Here is an 18686-nt window from a genome sequence, read left to right as displayed (position 1 = left end):
GTTTGTGCAGAAGCACTCCATACCTTTTCTCCCTGTGACCCTGCAGCACCAGGCTGGCCAACGTCACCAGCTTCTCCCTGGCAGAAAGAGAAAGGGAAAGGGGTGGGTTTGTGTTGTGTGGAACAGGGGTGACTTCACTGCTGGCTTTGCATTTCTAGGAGGAAGAACCACACCAGCCAAATGCCTCTGTTGTGCCCCCTTCTCCTCAGGCAGCCCAAATCTCCTGCCATGATTTCTCACCAGGCACCTTTCTGCTCCACCCAGTGCAGAGAAAGTGTTCAGACTGGTTTCTCACAGAGCCTAGAGAGGAGTTACTTGAGCATAAGGAGGGTATTTTCCTTCCAGAAACACAGGTCAGATATTCTCTTGCCTTCAGCATTTAGAACAACAGTATTAAAACACTCTGCAGAACCCAATATCCATTCACCAGGTAACCAGAGGCACAGATGAATGCAATGTTTGCTCCTTCCTACATACCTTGTGCTGGGCACAATCCCTGACAACACACAATCCCTGATGAAAAATCACTCACCTTTGGTCCAGGGGGCCCAGGCAGACCTGGAGGGCCAGGTTCTCCTTTAGCTCCCACCAAGGCATTCTCAGCAATTCCCTTCTCTCCCTGTTTGCAAAGAAGAACAAGCCATGTGCTCTCCATCTCTGTCATTTCACTTGGCTTAAAGAGCCACAGCCCAAGACAAGGTCCACCAGCTGAACTCTTGACAGACCAGAAAAGCACTGCTCCAGAGCCAGGAGCTGGCCAGGAACAAGGCCAGTCCTGCCTGGGATCCAATTCGAGCCTGCCAGCAGCCACAGGTATCCTCATCCCTGTGGTTGCAGTGTGACTGCTCAACACATTCTCTGCAGGTCCTGTGCACAGACCTCATCCCTGGCCCCCAGTTTGAACACGATTGTGTTCTATTGTTGAAACTGAGCTGCTAAAACCACCATCTGATGATGGCTTCCTTTGCAAGGTCTCCCTCTGGAGCTGTAGCCATCAGCTGGTCAGACCTGCACACCACATCCTTTGCACAGAGCTGCTAAAAAGGGAGTAACAGGAAAGCTTTGCCATTACACCCTCATCCCTTCCTGAAATAACCATGGTCATTCAATGCATTGCCCCCTTTCCCAAAGGAAAAGCACTCTGTGAAAGTCTGATTTGAAAGTTGTGATTCCTATGTAAAAATCTCAGAGCACATGGGAAAAGCCTCAAGGCTTAGCTTTAGCTGACCTGCCCTGGCTCTCTCTGAGCACAAGGCTATTGCTCCAACTCAGAGCACAGCAGTGCAACTCCCAAAAAGCCCATCTCATCACACATGCACCTTGGAGCAGGAGGGAGGCTGGAATGTCATGTTACACCTGAGGTCAAGCTTTTAACGTGGAATTACTGGAATGAGATTCCATGGTCCACTTGTCCGGACCACAACCTGCCTCTCACTGTGTTGAGGGCATGAAATTCCCCACCAAAAGGCATCCTTTGTGTTGCCCCCTCACATCCCTGGCTGGGGATGGCATCCAGCTGAGTGCTGCAGAACTCTGCCATAGTCACCTAAGATCTGGAGCTGTGAATGGGAAGGAGGAAGGAAAGGGGATCAGAGTGGCTCCACAAAAAAATAAGTATCAAGGAAGAGACAAACCTTTGGCCCAGGGAGTCCAGGAAGCCCAGGGTCACCAGCTCGTCCCTTCTCACCCTGTTGGCAAAGCAGACATGGTCAGGGCTGACTCTGCAGGCTCTCCAACCTGGAGGAGCAGCCAAAGAGGTTTCAAACTCTCTTTCTCTTCCCCAGCAATATTATTTTAGGCACAGACAAGGCATCCTCCAGCAGTACCTGCTCAGGACAGTGAATGTTTTCACATATCCTTTCGACTATCTCTGCACATGACTGCCATTTCTCTTCAGAGAAAGGTGGGTGGGAAAGGGATCCAGGATCCCTCCTGTGCATCTTCCTTTATCCCTCTGGTCTGCTAAACCCTCTTCCCTGTCAGTTCTTCAGCACAGGGTCTCTCCCTGTTTCAAGCACCCAGAGGTGTTGCCCAGGGCAAATTTTATTTGGTGTGCAGGACTTTCTCTGTGCCCTGCTCCTCTTCCCTAACTCCAAATTACAGTCTCATCATGCTCTCTAAAAAAACCAAGCAGTGCAGCGTCTCAGTTGGCAGCCAAGCTTCGTGACACGCACTGGCCATGGAAAGCAGCAAAGGCAAGAGTGGCAAAAACGGCAAAGGCAGCAGCTGATGGTGTAAGATGATGCCTGAAGAGCAAGGGCTGCAGGCTGAGCTGCATGAGGCACTGGGGAGGATGCCATGGGCAGTGAGCAATGGAGGGCATCCAGCATTCCCTTGGTGAAGTGGCTTTGCTTAGTTCACCATGACACCTGGGCCGTATTTTGAATATTGGAGATCAATTAGTGGCCTTTATGTTGAAGTTAAGCTCTATTCAGCCCATTCCATCCAGCTGCTAAATCCCTAGTTTCCAGGTACAGTGTCCTGTTTGGGTGTCTGCATTTTGCCAGGGCAGAGAGAGATATCAGAGGTTTCTGTTACCCTGAAAAGGTTTTTCAAATGCACCACCAGGGAAGGTGTTTTCTTACCTGCAATCCTCACACCTCCAAGACTTAGCAACGTGTACAGATTACATAGAATAATTCAAACCCTCTTTCCCCCCGCAGGTACCCAGTTCTCTCCACAATGGCTCCTGCAGCCCTGCTGCATCAGAGCTCAAGGGCACACATCTGACATGCAAGGGACTTGCATCAATGCTCCAGGAACAGACATGCACCGGTGGCTCTGTGGAAAATAATTAACTAGCAGACAATCTTTTTTTCAGGCAATTCTAGAGTGCAGTGACCCCTTTCACCAAGGTAATTTGGCCTCTGGCCACCTGTAAGGCCCCCCCAGCTTTCCTCCCCTGCTGGAACGTGCACATTGCTGTTGTGAATTAATGCTTCTCTCCCTGGAAAGAGGGAAAACATTTGCAGGACCTCATACCCAAAGTAAAGGTTTGACATTTGGGTGTTTTGTAGAGATATAATGCCTATAATCCTGTCCCAAACCTCTGTATCCCCACTTTTCATTCAAGGACTAGTTTTGAATACATATGTCCATAGGACCTACTGAAAACATCCTGTGCTGCCAGAACTGGTGTGTAAGCAGCAGGTTTCTTGAGGAGGGAGATCAGATTACTGAATGCCTGTTTAGGATGTTATTTCTGGAGTCAAAAGATGCGGCCCTGTCCTTAATCATTCCCAGGACAAGACTACATCCCAGGCATCTCATGCTGCCCTGCCTGCCACCAGCCCTGCCTCCTGCAAGTGGGAACACACACAAACACACTTCACCAAGGGGGCAAGAGCCAGCAAAGGACACATAATCCCCTGCAAGCACAATAATGCAGCACACAGCAGGCCCCCGCTTGCAGGGAACACAGCACAGCACTGCCAGGACACCCAGCCCAAACACACAATGTCCTACCCGCTGCCCCCTCTTCCCTGGCAAACCTGGGGGGCCCATCCTCCCTGGGGCTCCAGGATCTCCCTTCGTGGGGAAGAAAAGAGACAGAGAACATGTCTATTACATGGCTGTTGCATGCTGTAACATAACCCAGCCAGCCTCAAACAAGAGGGGTCAGCAGCTCCCAATCCAAGCCGGCTGCTCCGGGATGGAGAGCTCATGGATGGGGTACTTTTGCACCGTGCCTGCCCCAGGAACCTAAACCAGGTCACGCTACACTGAGATGGGGGGACTGAGCTGGGCAGGTCATACAACAGTCCCCTGCAGGAAAAGGGAAGGCATCTGGTGGGCACAGAAATACTGGGAGGCAGAAGGGGATGGGGAAGGGGCAGAGGGAACATACTCACTGAGCAAAGTGCACTGTGCATATTTTGTGGACTAGGGAGGAGAGGAGGAAGGCAGCTGGAGGGTATTCCCATCGACACAGACACAAGCAGGAAGGAGGGAATGTTTGCAGTATGGTCCCTGTCTCACTTGGTATCACTGTGCCCTATTACCATTTTGCTTACACTGGCAGGTGCCATTAGGGTCTGGATTAGGGCACGGGGAAGTAAAGAGCCAACCCTCAGCTGCCTCAGCTGCTCTGGGAGGGGAAAAAAGAAGACACAAACCAAACAGAAGTGCAGGCTCAGAACAAAGCCTTCTGAGAGTACCTTTTCTCCTGGAGTCCCAGGCTCGCCCTGGTGAGGAAGAGACAGGAAAACAAAGTGAAAAGCCAGAGCAGAGAATACAAATCCTCCTACAGCTATCAGAGTGGAGAAAAGAACATTCATCTGTGGGGCCCATGGGCTTGTCAATAAGGGCATGGGAATGGTTTAGGTGTGTGTTTTGTGCCTGGAGTTTATCTTTGCTAGACAGTTCCAAGGCTGCTGTAAAAACCAGCAAACCTGAGACTAATGACTTCTATAACACTAGGGTAACCACCTTGCAGTACTTCAAGAGGCTTACCAGACATAATCGAGCATAATAAGACAAGACTCGTTTCCTGGAATTTGCCTGCTCCGAGCTCTGTGTGCACAGGAGCAGAGCAAGGCTGCGGTGCAGCTGGGGCTGGGGGAGGCTGTGATGACACAGTTCACAAATCTCTGCCGAGAGCGGTACTGGAGACAGATCCAGTACCTCTACCAAAGGCACGGCAGTTCTGATATTCCCCTTTAGTGGGAGCTGTCCGACCATTTTCCAGCGCCTTGCGCTCTCCCAGCCCCAGCCCGCACTCTACTCAAGGCATTGCAGTGTAAAACTCACCTTCATCCCTGCGGCGGCCATCCCAGGAGCGCCCTGGCAGAGAGAGGAAAGACAGGAACACCTTGTTTGAAATGAAGCGGACACAAGATTTTAAAAAACAAAGCAGTATCCGCCAGGTGGAACTAAAAAGGCGAAAATCCACATCTTCTCCTTTCCACAATTCAGAAGTTATGCTATAGCACCACACAGCACACACCCTCCTTCCCTGTGCAGGTTTTTCACCTATGGCAGTGGCTCTGCGTTCCAGAAAGCTCCTGCAAAGCACAACCCAGTCAAGACAACCAGATTTCCAGCCCCACCCTGGTTTTAGTCTTGCAAGTGAAGCAAAGACCAACAAGCAGAACAGTGTCAAATAACAGGAATGCAGAGGCAGACCAAGGACCAAACCCCCCAGTTCAGCACTTGAGCCCAGATATATCAGCTTGAGCATCCCAAGAAAGGCCAGCTCATAACCCCAGAGCCTTGGCCTTGCTATTCCCCCTCATTCTGTTTTTGTCACAGAAGACAAACCCTGCAGTAAAATGTTTTCAGGAGAGCTCTGAAGCCAGACACCATAGGGGAAAAAACAGCCTACAAAGCACTGCCATTCAGGTGTCATTCTGCAGCACAGAGCAAGCCACCAACACCGGACCACGGAGTCCAGCCTGCCCTGGCATCCAAGACAGGAACTCAGAGTCCTCAGGCAGCTGCCCCCACAGGGACTGTCACATTGCTCTCGACAGACTGATGCAAAAAGCAGGTTGTCCCTATCAACTCTCTGCTCTGAAATGTCTGTATGCCCTGTGTTAGTATTAGTTAGATCCTGGTGAAAAGGTCCAGTTACAAAAGCAAATATGAGGGACAACTAAGGAGAGGGGAAGGGGTGAAGTGGTGTTAGCAGCTGGAAAACGTGAGGGGTTGGAATATAGCACATGAAGCAGAGAAGAGGACTGGGAGCCAAGTAGAAAGTGAAAAGAGCTTGGAGAAGTTCAAACAAGGAGGAGTGGGGAGCCAGAGAGCAGCAGGATCATACCTCTCAGCTTTCTGAAACAGAAATCGGGGACAAAAGCTAAAAAACACAAGGACAGAAGATGGAGATCAGGGATTCTATGCAATAATTGGGGAGAAAAAGCATTCCAGATTGTCTCAGGGTCAGTAGGTTTTAGTGAATATAGGCTGGAGCCATGAAAGGGATAACATGCAGCAAGTGGCTTTGGGTTAGGATTTCTCAGTGCAGGTGGGGTGCCTGTTGCTCATTCTTCTGCCTTCAGATGGCAGTGAATGTGGATGAGGTTATTTTGTAGTACTTATCCTTAAACTGCAATGCACAGACATGCAGGGTTGCCCACACACTGACCCTGATTCACCACTGCATTAGTCCACGTTTGCCCTGCTGATCCCAGTGGGGTAACACACATTTGCTGTGGTCACCTGGAACCCTGAATTCAGAAACTGCCAATTCCCTACAAACATCAGCACTGGTCGCTCTTGCTGGCATAAAGCACTAAGATCCTGATGTTGCAAGTCAGCATCGGGCCGGGCATGCCATTTGCTTTGTAAAACACTTCCTCCCCCATCATCCCCTGCATAAATTAGGCCCTGTATTTTGCAATTTAGAAGCAGAAATAATTCAGCTGAGGACAGTCACTGACTAACAGACACACACACAACTCCAGGCGGTGCTTGCGCATCAGGGGCAGTTGAGTGCTATGGGTGACATCAGGCAGACAAGCATCACTCCTCTGGGTGCAAGGTACCTTAGTGCCATGTCTTCCTGGCAGCCCTGGCATGCCTCTCTCCCCCTGGAAGCAGAGCAAGACACACAGAGAAAGAGAGCAAGAGACAGGAGATGAGTGTTCCCAGGGCTCCGTGTGGAGTGCCCAGGGCACAGGTGGTGAGAAAGCCCCCCAGGTGAGATGAGACATAGCCTGTTTTCCTCATCTGACTCTCACCAAGCCGACTGTCATAACTGGGGCCATTTCCCCTCAGTGGCTACTCTCAAGCCTCTTGCTTACAGCATGACCAACCACACTGGAGTGCCACATCCCATGCCATGGTGTGCTGCAGGGCACAGGTCACTCTGTTTGGAGTGACTACAGGATGAACAAACTTATCTGGAGAAGCAGAGAATCCAAGGGTTGCCTTGTGCCCTTAGCCCAAATTTTATCTGGTGATAACTATAAAATAAAACCTCTTCAGGCAATCTGCATGCTGCTGTTGTTTTGTTCTGGGTGTTTAGCCCTTGCTTGGAAGGACTATTCAGCAGAGAATATATGTGTACACTTTTATAGAAAGCACTTTTGTAATTGTGCCATCCTGTGAACCACATTTTCTGAAATACCTTCTAATACCATAATATACATAATCGAGGCACTGTGGGCACCTCCTGTCCTACACAACATATTTAACTGTCCTATTTCCTGCTGTAATAATAGTAAAGCAGTAATTATGAATCTTCTACTGGAGAATGGAGGGCACTCTCATTCTCCTTCCTAATTATGCTCCCTGGGTTTTTTTAAGGGAGACCAAGCAAAGAAGACTGATGCTTTCTGCTGGGAGGCACGCACGCTGCTTGCAGAGACCATCCCCATAGGGCAGCCCTGCCTGTGACAGTAACTCCCCATCCCAGAGACTTTCCTGGCAGAACTGCCTGCCTGAAGAGCCATTTAATTATTTAGCCCTACACAAGCAAAGCCCCCTCAGTGAGAGGGTGCAGGGTAACCCCCCACCAGGGGCAAGTTCCAACCACCCCACCCTGTGTTTTCTGAGGATGGGTTCAGCCCGCTGGCACAGCCCCGGCACCGGCAGATCACACACGCACTGGAGCTAATTAGAGAGCGGGAGCAACAAACGTGACACCGCGCCGCTGAAGAGCAGAAAGAAACCCCAGAGCCCGAGAAAAAGCAGAGAAAAACAACTCTCCAGAACATCTTTAAACCCTTATGTATTTGAAAGCCATTGTGGCACAGCGAGCACCCGCTGGGCTGATCCCTCTGTGATCTCCCGGTGCCCTCTGAGCTGCACAGGGCGCTGTGGCCAGGCAGCATCAGCCCATCAAAAGCAGCACTGGAATGGTGCAGCCAAGCAAGGATCTGGGAAACACCACCAAAGGTGGGTACAAAAGGCAAAACACCCAGCACAGGTTCCCCAGTGGGCTCCAGGAAGGTGATCAGCAGGAGCATCTCCCAGCTCTCACAATCTTAACCTCCCCACCATGTCTCTCAAAGAGTTAGGCTGCACCTCTCCCTTCCACACTGGGCAGAACCTCACACTCATCCTCCACCTGCTGTGAGCAGCTTTATCCCCACCAGGTGCCAATTAAAGCAGGCACCTTTTGTTTTTGCTCCTTGCTGTGATAGGCAGATTATGAGGGGGTTATTGAGCAAGGCTGTGGGCACCTTACTTATTGCTCCTTCCTCAGAGCATAAGAAAAAACCCCATCCTACAGACCTTCCAGAAAAAAGAAAGCGAACATCAGTGAAGCTGAGTGTGACAGGCTGGGGGCAGTGATTGAAATGCTCATTCAAGTGGCCCAGGTGATCACTGGTGAACTAATGACCTTTATGGGACACAGATTTGGGTCCCTATACAATCAAAGTACAAACTGTGGTCACAGAATAAAATGCTGTGTTGCATCTGCCACTGGGTGGGGAGAGGTGGTTAAATGAAAAAGGGGTCTGTGATACTAACAAACCTCTTCAGGCCTGACGTTCTTCAGTGCCAGCCAAAGCAGTGGTATCCCCATGCAAAATTGGTCACTGCAGCTAAGCTATGAATCCCAGTGTTTGTTCAGGGCTCCTCAAAGCAAAGAGAAGGTAGAATCTAGCCCAGGTAATTGGATCCAAAGTTGGAAGCACTAAAAGTCTTCCAGAGTCTAAATCAATCCTCTTAGGTGGGAGGACAACAGAAAGAAACCATTTCCAAAGACAACAAACACACGTGCTGTCGGATGCTCAGGAGCTACTGGGTGAGGTCTGGCTGCTGATTTAAGGGTACCTCTGAACTTCCCTTCTGAGCAAAAACAAAGGAAATGAAAAGTGATCATGACCATAACAAATTAAAGTCTGTGTGTGAAAGACACCACCACTGTGGGACTGCAGAGCTGCCCCTTTGGAGCCGCAATCACACAAAAGTGTGGTGGGTTTCATCTCTGCTCTTCATGAGGTGGGATGAGTAAAACATGAATAAGAGACCAAAAAGCAAGAGTGTGACTCCAGGGTGACCCCAAGTCAGGGAAGGCTCTCACCTGTGGATGACCCTGAGAACATCACTGTAATACCTGGAGACTTCCCCTCTGCCAGAGTTCTAATGAAGGAATGGTTAGGCCTTGTACACAGGCACAAGCAGAGCAGGTGTCTGCCAGCAGTGAAACAGGAGTATAAGCAGGGGTGAAACACAGCTTCTCCTTCTAGCCTTCTCTTCCCACCAGGCTACACTCTGACTTCAGTCCTCCAGTTCATCTTAAAGGAGAGCTGAAAACAAACTCTGAGCCCCCAAAACACATCAGTTCTGGATGCAATTCCACCTTTACTCACACTGGCACAAACCAGGAGTGATGCCTTTGTGTTTGATGGAATTACACTGAGGTGGAGATGGACACAAGGAAACTTTGGACTCTGGTTGCATCACAGTATTTCTGAGGAGGGGTAGTTTTCTTGTAGGAAGACAACTCCTGTTGTTCTATTCAATTATGAACCCAGATCCTACATTCCCAGAGAACATTTCTTTAAGCTCCATGTAAGACATCCCTGGTAAGCTCTGAAAGGGCCTTTTCTCCATTCAAACAGTAATCAACCCAGATGGAAAAGATATAGAAAATGTATGTGCTGCACAATGAATGAGCTGCATGCCACACACTAAATACTTGAAATGTACATGTCACTGCTAATGCCTTTCCAAATATTACAGGACCAGTCTTTCCTCATGATGCTTAAGATGTATGGCATGAAACAGTGTGCTCTGACTGCCATGAACACTTGCCAGTGTTGTAATGTTTTAAGCACAGTCCACATTGAGTAATATACTTTAAATATATGGGTACAGTAAATTTCAGTCAAATAGATAACATCTGGGCACAGACCATATGAGCCTGTAAAAAGTGTCCAGAAACAGACAGAAATGCCTGGTGCCAAACCTCAGCCTGAGTCGCAGAGTTTGAGTGGATTTGATGCGTCAGCTAACCAGATTTTATGAGGAAACCCCAACCTAGCCCATCAAATGGAGAGATGTAACAAATCACCAGCAAGCTTCATAGTCAGAGAAATGCCTTTGGTAAGAATCGAATTCCACCAAACGGATAAAGGCGGCTTTTATTGCCTGAGCTCGGAGTGCCTGTCTGTGGTTAATCAGAGCACAGATGTGCACTCCATTAAATACCCCACAGAGCCGCCTCAGACCCAACTTCCCCTCACATCCATCAGCCCAAAGACCACTATCTCCCAGGTGATCCAACGTGCCTTAAAAAAACATATTCCTCATGCCTACCTTTATGCCAGCGTCCCCTTTTTCACCCTGCCCATCAAAGGAGAGAGAAAGGGGTGGGGGGGACAGAGAGAGGGACAGTGAACATAAAGAGAAACTGAGCAAGCAGTACAATCCTAACAACGGTGAGGGACAAAGAGAAAGTAGCTGAAAGATGGGTGTGATAAATGCAATCCCAGGCCTCTGGTTCTCCTGAAAGCAACACAATACCAGCCCATCCCTCCCAGAAGTGCCAGGCAGTTTGAATCCCTGGATCACCCAAACAAATGCTTTTCCACATGATTTGGGTGTAGAAACCATTAAAACTTTTCATGGTCCAGAGTACCCCCATTCTCCCAACCCTGGTGCAAAAGTCTCTAAAGGCTGGGCCAGTTTTATGCTGTCATGGGGGCCTGGGCAGGTACTGGTTCAGGACAGCATGAAATCACCTTGGCCAACAATTTCCCAGGCTCCTCACTCAGGAGCAACTGTTCCTGGTTACTTGGCCCATTCCAGGCTCTGGAGAACTGTCTCCATTCCCCAGCCTTTGACATCCTTCAGTGTGTCTCTACTTTTCTGCCCCTTGGAGATGCCCCCACTGCCTTGAGTTTAAGGGTTACCTTGGGGCCAGAGGCTCCAGGGAGGCCATGGGCACCGGGCAGGCCTGGCTCGCCCACCTCACCCTGAGGAAGAGAAGAAAATGGAGGAAGAAGCAAACACAGCAGCAAGAGAAGGAGCTGTGGGTTGCTGGAAAGATCAGCAGAGGTGTGAGAGGGATGTCCCACACTGAGGTGCCCCACACACACCAGCATACCACCTGGGTCTCTCTGGCAGAGGAGCACCATTCTGCATCAAGAAAGATGTGTGTGAAATGTATGGAAGGGAGTGGTCCCATATCTTGTATCATACCTAAGTTAACAACTTTCCTCAACATTTCGCCCTCTTTTCCCTTTCCCTTAGGATTTGCTGTCCTACTTTCATCCATTCCTTCCACCTCTCCCAGACAAAGGTCACAACCTTGGGCTCGCTCCTCCAAGATCAGTGCAGGCTCTTTGCTCGGAAGTAAATTAGCCAGACAAGTTGTTTCATGTAAGAGGAGCTGGTAGGAGAGGAGAGGCCCTCGCTGTGAGGTCGCTGCAGGGACCGCCCGCCCAGCACACACAGAACAGGATGGGCTCCTAATGGAAAATCCAACGGTTCTCTGGGACAAGGGGCAATAAATTGTGTCTGTCTGCAGGAGTGGGCTGTGGTCTGCAGGGGCTATAATTTCCACTTCCTGACATAACAAAAACTTCTCCGTTTATACAGAGCTAATTAAAAAGCTCTCAGGTCTTGCCGTTTTACTCGCAAAGCACCCATAAAGCAACGTGGAGATAACAGGGGACACAGGACTCCTGCCTGCTGGGAACATTCACCTTCCCCTTCTCCAGCTGACATCCCTTTAGCAGTATCTCTTCATTTTGTTTCTCCCCTTTGATCTTTCTTTGTGTCTTGCCCCTCCCGTCTTTCTTTCTGTCTCTTCATTACACCCTCCAGGCTTGACAACTCTGCTTAGTCAGCTGCTACCGAAGGCGTTCAGGCATCTCCAGCTTCTGCCTCTAACCTGGGACAGGTTAAGGACTCTTTCCAGAGAGCAACACACAGCCAGGGATTTTGCCCTTTCCAGCCTCCTGTTCAGGTCTGGATGCACAAGACTTGCATCTCAGCCTGAAAGTGGGCATAGAGGGGCACACATACAAGAAGATGTTTGTTCCACAGCTGCTGGAGAGTTATAAGGACACCTCTGAGCCCAGGCTCTCCTTAGGAGGGTGACAGCAGGATATCTGTGGGCTTGTCAGAGCCCTGTGTCCAGTGGGAGCAGAGCTCCACGAGGGCTCCAGAGCAGTCCATGGATCTGCAGCCATTACTCCACAAGGCATCAGTGCACTTATTAATTCATTTAGCAACACCAGGGCTCCCCTTCTTACCTTTCTGCCAGGGTATCCCTGAATTCCAGTGTCTCCCTGCAAAAGGCAAAAAGACAAAAGAAAGTGAGGCTTCACCTGAGAAGGACAAATCTCTGCCCTTTTCCCTCGGTTACTGCTGAGATGGGAGGGCATTCCATGGGGAATTTTCCTCAAAGTGACTCCACTGAGCTCCTGACCCATCAGGTCACCACTACCCACAGTGGACTGAGCCCTGGCAGGAAAGGCACAATAAGCCCTGGCAGCCAGATAACACGTGCCAGCTCTGTACCCCAGCTCCACAGTTCCCATCTCCTCACCCTGGCTACATATCTCAGATAAAAACAAATTAGGGTGGGTGACTGCAGCTGAAAAACAACAACAACCACCCCCCCACCTCGCACTTTGGCAAGTGAATAAATGGGAAGCCGTGGTGGAGTTAACAATAGCATTGCAAAATCCATTCCTGAAGCGCTGGGAAACGCTTTGAGAATGGAAGAAGCCAATAAAGCTGTGTGTGGCAAACTATTTTGCAAGAGGGGCTGATGAGGCGTGCCTGGCTCAGTCAAGATGCAACTCAGACGTGTGGCCTGGACAAAACCCATGAGTCAGCACATGGACTAGGCCCCAGAGGCAATGCTGAGCTGGGTTAGAAATCTTTGTCAGTTATTTGATGTAACCTCCTTTCCCCCATCAAAATGTACACATCTGTCCTCGCCAGGAGCATCCACCTCTGTTTATCACTGTGCTGCACCTCCAAATGAGGTGACATGTCTCACCTTTGGTCCAGGAGGCCCAGGTAAGCCCTGTGGATAAAATCAAAACAGACACTGGGGTTGGCAAATGTAGACATTGCATGGACTGCAGGGAGATGGGAGATGCTTTGGTTTGAAACACCCCTTTACAGAGCTGATTTACACTGGTGAGATTAAACAGCCCCAATTTATTATTGATGTAGATAAATACTATCTTAACCCATACACATTCAAATAAATTCATGTCTGTAGTGCTCCATTCCCCTAGGTTTGATCTCACTGAATACGAAGACTAAAAATCTGCTTTGCCTTATGCATTACACTCCAGAACCTTTTCTGCTTCTCTGTCTTGCTTGGGAAACTTGTACCCACTGTGCAGCTCTGGAGTGTATCAGGCACTTGCAGCTTCTTCTGACAAGCTAAATAGAGCGAATGTATTACCAAACAAATGACTTGTGTCTTTAAATGAGAAATAACCAAACAATTTACCTGATATGAACCATGAAGCATACCAGATATGTGTGTGTAAACATAAACTAAAAATATCCATGCAGGAGCTGCATGTGAGCAGACAGAAGGGGAAAAATCACTCTAAGTATGCTTTAATGCCTACACCACTCAATTTAAGTGTTTAGCCATCCTATCCTTGGCTCCTCAGAGCACGGCGGAAGATGAGAATGCTTAAAGGATCCCTGACCCCTGCACTATGTGTGGAGAGGTGCTTTTGCCTCTGGGGACAAGACCTGCTTGTCCTACTAGCAGGCCTTGAAAACTCCTGGAGATGGAAACTCCTTTCATTCAGCAGAGGCTGCAGAGCCAGTGTGCCACATCTGCCCCTGCAGCTCCCAGGAATAGAGCTGGTTTCTGGTACCCACCTTTCCATCTCTGCCAGGCTTCCCAGGTTCTCCTGCTCTGCCCTGTTGCAAGAGAGAGGTACATTAGCAGGATTTTCTGCCCTGCCCCCTGCCGTTTAGCAATGGTCTGTTCCTGCCCTCCCTGACTCCTTGCTAGGACGGGGACAGGACTTCAAAGGAGTGGTAGGGACTTATCAGTCAGGTTTCAGCTCTGAGCACAACAATTACACCCCTCGTGTTACTTCCTCCCCGGAGGCTGTCTGCAGGGTCTGAGGAGGAGGAAATGAGCCTGGTGTCACTCACTGCGTGTCCAGATAGCAGCAGTGCCCAGTGAACACCTCCACCTTCCCTCTTGCTCCCCAGGAACTTCATCCTCTCCACACATCCACATCCTCTGCAAGTCTCCTGACTATCTCAGCTTTGGCAGAGACAAGAGAAGACAAAGGAAATTGCCTGTGCCCCAGGGGAAGGGGAAACAGAAGAATTTGTTCCTCAATAATTGGACTTACAGGGGGTCCAATTGGCCCAGGACGTCCTGGGGTTCCTTCAGGTCCAGCTGGTCCAGTGGGCCCTGGTGGTCCAGGGGGGCCCGGAGGACCTTGGATCCCTGCTTGTCCTTGTTCACCCTGTGGTTTATAAAACAAGAAGTTATCCCCAGGCAGAGCAAACCCTTCACACCACCACCCCAAGGGCCCAAGACAGGCTGAAGTAGATGAGGTAGAAGCAAGTCACAGGTTAGTGCCAGGAGAAGTTTCCAAGAGTGGTGGAGAGCCCTGATGAGGATGGCCAGGCTGCCTGAGCAGCAGGAGCCAGAATCCTAGGGTTTGCACAGACACCTGAGGCTGCCTGGTCAGAGCTCTCTTCTAAACAGATCTATAGATGATACAGCAGTCCAAAGAGACATTTTGTGTCATTGATTTGGTCAAGTACAAAGGACTGGCAACTCTGGAGCCTCCGAGGAGGCTTTCCAAAGCACCTGACAATCACATGTGAAGCAAAGCCTCCCGTGACCACACTGGCACTTCCAGGCAAACCCACAGTGTCTTACCTCAGCCTATTTTTTTTCCCCCCATGCTATATTTGTTGGACAACACTCCCTCTGTTTTGCCAGGGACCAAAAGTAGAAATGCCACAAACCCAAAAGAAAATAACACGATCATCATGGCATTTCTGGAGCCCACCCAAAGCAGGCCCATGTGCACCAGGCAGAGCCTGTTTTTCTATGATTGAACAAGGCAGTGCGTGCCGAGCCACCTGCCATTTTAAGCTCTGCCGCGGAGCCGTTTGAGCCGGTTCCTCCCCAGCCCCTCAGTAGCCGTTCGGTGGCTGTGGCTCATCCCTCAGCAATGTCATCTGGCCCCAAGGCCCTGGACATGGGACCAAGCGGCGCTGAGCAGACAGTGGGTTGGAAGCGCCACGTTTGAATACCAGACTGCTGATCCATAACTGATGGATCCAGCAAGCTCCCAAGGCACCGTGACATCCGCGCTACGCTGTTCGTCTCAGGCTCCCCTCACTGGGTAACATATCACGACAACCCACTGTTAGACATTCAGTTTAAATGTGACAAACTATCGTGGATCCACAGGAAGCTAGAAATCAAGCATGGCTGTTTCTAAGTTAAAAATCAATGGGTGTGCAGTTGGGTCTCCTCTGTATTTATCCTCTCTACAGCCTTTTATACACTGCAGGAAAACACATGAAATCTGTCCCCTGCACATGTTCCTACCAAGTCAGCTGTTTATCCTGGCTGCCTTCAGTAAAACATGCAGATACAGGGATGTTTGCTTTATTTAGAATGATAGATGAAAGTAATAAGCTGTAAATTTCATCCCTTCTGCATGAGCTCTATTTAAAAGAAAATTTCCAACATGTGGGCCAGGCTCACGAGATGCTCAGTCATGTGTGGAGCCACAGTTCTCCTCCTGCTCCTCACCACCCGACCCACAGCCCACACTGGGAAGCCAGCTGGGCCAGGCAGGAGGGGTGCCCTCATTTTCCCCCATTTTTCAAGTGGATCCTCACTAATCCTGTGGCCCATGCAAGGGAACACAGGATCTTTCCTAAGCTGCCCTCTCCTCCACACTAAGTGCTATTCAACCGTCCTGTAAGTGGTGTCATAGTTTTAAATGTGGAAGATAATTTGGATCTAATGAAGATGTTAGGAGGACGCTGGAGCATATTTCTAGATTTGCTCTTGCCTTGACCTCTCATCCCAGCTTTAGAGGTCTCCCTCCCACTGCATCTTACAGCACCCCAACATGGGAGCACCATGGGAAGGCAAAGGGGGCTTTTTGCCCATATCACTTGGGCTCCTCCTCCTCTATTCCCACCTCAGCTGCTCCCTGCCAGCACAGTCCATGCTGCAGATTTAGGGCACTACACTGGGAAGAGGTGCTGGCAGAGGACAGGGAGCTGGGAAGAGCAGGAGCCCTGCCCCACCTCAGGGAGCATCTGCAAGGAGCTAACCCAAACTCCCATTTGCATCACCCTCACTTTGCTGTCTTGAACAGAGTGGACTTTGTCCAGGAGAGTGCCCATCCATGCAGATCCCAACACACACAAAACATTATTACGACATCATTACAGTCTAATTAATGTGTTCAGCACAGAAGGACCCCCACAGAGCTAACTGGACACTAAGTGGATACAGTAAGTGGGAGATCAGGTGTCATTTTCATCAGTTGTCATTCTATATTTTTAGCTGTTGACTGGAGCTATTTTTCATTTCTTTTAAACACCAGGCAGCCACCCTGACTGCACCCCAGCACTGCAATGCTTGCTCAGCCTCCTCACACTGGACCCTGCTCAGCCCCTGTCTCGGCTAAGCCCCAGCCCTCAGGCAGAGCACTCCTGCTGAGGTGCTCAGAGGCAGCAGCAGGGTTTTCCAGGGTTTTCCTCTCTCCCAAGTGCTGACACTACATTAATTTTGCAGCCTTGCTTTTTTCCTTAGTATTCCTACACTGGGCTCCTGGAATTGCCTGGTGCTGCCAGATCTGTAGGAGCAGATTACACTCTGTTGAACTTAGAGAACCAAACAGCAACAGCAAAACGGATCATGGCAAAACTCTCCGGTGAAGTTACAGCCTCTGCAGACAGAGGGAATTTGCAGCCCTGGCTGATGACAGGACATAAGGCAGCTATTCAAGTTTCCCACTTCATCCTGGAGAGGAACTTCAGCTTTCAAAGCCTTCCCAAGAGGTCAGTCCTTGGCCTGGCTCTCCGACTGTCACGTTGAAGGGCAAACAGTGCAAGCCATGGGGCTCTGTGTGGTGCGAATGCTGAATCGATAGGAACTGAACTGAAAGCACAGGCTCAAGTGGTAAGGTCAGGATTTGTCCAGCGCTGGGCAAGGACCAGGCACCTCATGGTAAAGTTCTCTAATTGCATCCTACACTTCCCTGCTAGCATCCAACTGTCTAGACAGGCACCAGGGTGACAAAACCCAGCCACTTAATAGAGAGTGCCTAGCACACTTCACGGGGTAATTGCAGCGGTTTTCCACACGGGAGAGTTAATCCCAATTGATGGAATGAGGGAGCTTAAAGTGGGCTCATTAAAAGCCACATGAACTCTGACTATGGACACTCTTATTCACTATTCATACATCCGTAATTCACTTTATGAATTCATTCCCAAAATAAACTAAACATGAATTGTGGTCCTGGAAACAAAAATAAATGTGTTTACACAAAGATTTAATGCAGTTTAATGAAACCATTCTAAGAGCTTATTTAAACACATTTCCCCAAGTGCCTCAGACTAGACTAGCCCTTAGAAGAAGCGTTTGCCTATTCATTCATCTCAGTTAAATTTCACAGACATTAGCTGCATTTCAGCAAGAGGTTTCTAACCTCTTCTGGAGATTGAATATGCAGGAACTGACTCCTTAAGGGAGGAGGCTGCTTGTCGACAGCTCGAAGAACAGTTTCATGGCCCATTTCTTTCAGTTTAAAAAACTGGCTTCACTGCATTTCTTTTTAGCAACACATCAAAGATTTCCCCCGCTTCAAAGAAAAGTCCTTTAGCTCTGTCTGAAACTCTTGGAAACCCCTCTGCAGGGGAAGAAAGACAGGTAGCAAGCTGATTAATGGCAAGCATCAGTATAAGCTTAGAAACAGGCAACAAGGAGAAGTCTACCTGGAAAGTGCGTCTCTTTATGACCGGAGGTGGAGCCAGTCGCACTGAATTGAGGAGAGGCAACAGCTGAAGAAGATCAAACCAGAAGGTTGAAGGGCAAAGGAGGCCATTAGGGCACCGAGAGTCAGAGAGCAGCCAGGATAGAGAAGAGAGGAGAGGGGAACAGAGAGATTGCCATGAAAATAAAGCCCAGTGTGAGAGCCACACAGGGACCTGCGGGCAGACCTCTGAGCTCCCCCACGCAGCTCACAGGGGGATTGGCAGGTGCAGGGTGGCCTCTCACCATCCTGGTGCTCCCACTGCACAGAGCTTTTACAGCTTCCTCTGCTCAGAAACAGAACTTACCCAGGGGATTTGTGACTCAGCTCCACTGATGACCTTAGGCAGTGTTCACGGCAAGACATCCCCCCACTGGCTTTGCTAAGATCTCCAGTGATGGGACTGTTTCTCTCAATTTCTGATCATCAGATTTTGGGCAAATATCCAAATGACAATTTTCTCCAAGTTTTCCAAGGGCAGTTTCCTAGTTCTATTACAGGAAATACAGTTTATCTCCAGGCTTCATCCTTTCTTGGGGTGTGGAAGAGAGTGAAAAGAGGCTAGCTGGGGTCAAAAAATAGATCCTGGCATGCTTCACTTAGCTGGGCAGACACAACCACCATGGCTAAGGGAGAAGACCAGGCCTTGGAACCAGAGCCCTGAGCAGGACATTGCCTTGGTAACCTGCACTTTGCTTTTCCTTGCTCAACAGTAACATCACTCTCTGACTGCTTATAGCCAGGAATGCTGCCTTAGGGCACAAAGCT

The 18686-nt window shown here is 49.5% G+C and overlaps 1 protein-coding gene across 5 annotated transcripts in view; it reads right to left on the bottom strand.

Moving 5' to 3' along the window:
* COL13A1 (collagen type XIII alpha 1 chain) overlaps window positions 1-18686 on the bottom strand; it is a 52907-nt gene that overhangs the window by 21137 nt on the left and 13084 nt on the right. For 4 of the 5 annotated variants that reach the window (XM_071563326.1, XM_071563328.1, XM_071563330.1 and 1 more), the window contains 10 exons: window positions 14250-14366; window positions 13762-13803; window positions 12911-12937; window positions 12156-12191; window positions 4750-4782; window positions 4158-4184; window positions 3466-3528; window positions 1635-1688; window positions 533-619; window positions 24-77 (listed from right to left, as the gene is read on the bottom strand). In XM_071563326.1, the coding sequence (XP_071419427.1) occupies window positions 24-77; window positions 533-619; window positions 1635-1688; window positions 3466-3528; window positions 4158-4184; window positions 4750-4782; window positions 12156-12191; window positions 12911-12937; window positions 13762-13803; window positions 14250-14366 (540 nt within the window). The remainder of the gene's footprint in view (window positions 1-23; window positions 78-532; window positions 620-1634; window positions 1689-3465; window positions 3529-4157; window positions 4185-4749; window positions 4783-12155; window positions 12192-12910; window positions 12938-13761; window positions 13804-14249; window positions 14367-18686) is intronic. The other variant, XM_071563329.1, reaches the window with a different exon arrangement.

The sequence above is a fragment of the Pithys albifrons genome, chromosome 9 (assembly GCF_047495875.1).
Source record: "Pithys albifrons albifrons isolate INPA30051 chromosome 9, PitAlb_v1, whole genome shotgun sequence".
NCBI classification, from domain to species: Eukaryota; Metazoa; Chordata; class Aves; order Passeriformes; family Thamnophilidae; genus Pithys; species Pithys albifrons.
This window is presented reverse-complemented; position numbering and strand designations above follow the sequence as displayed.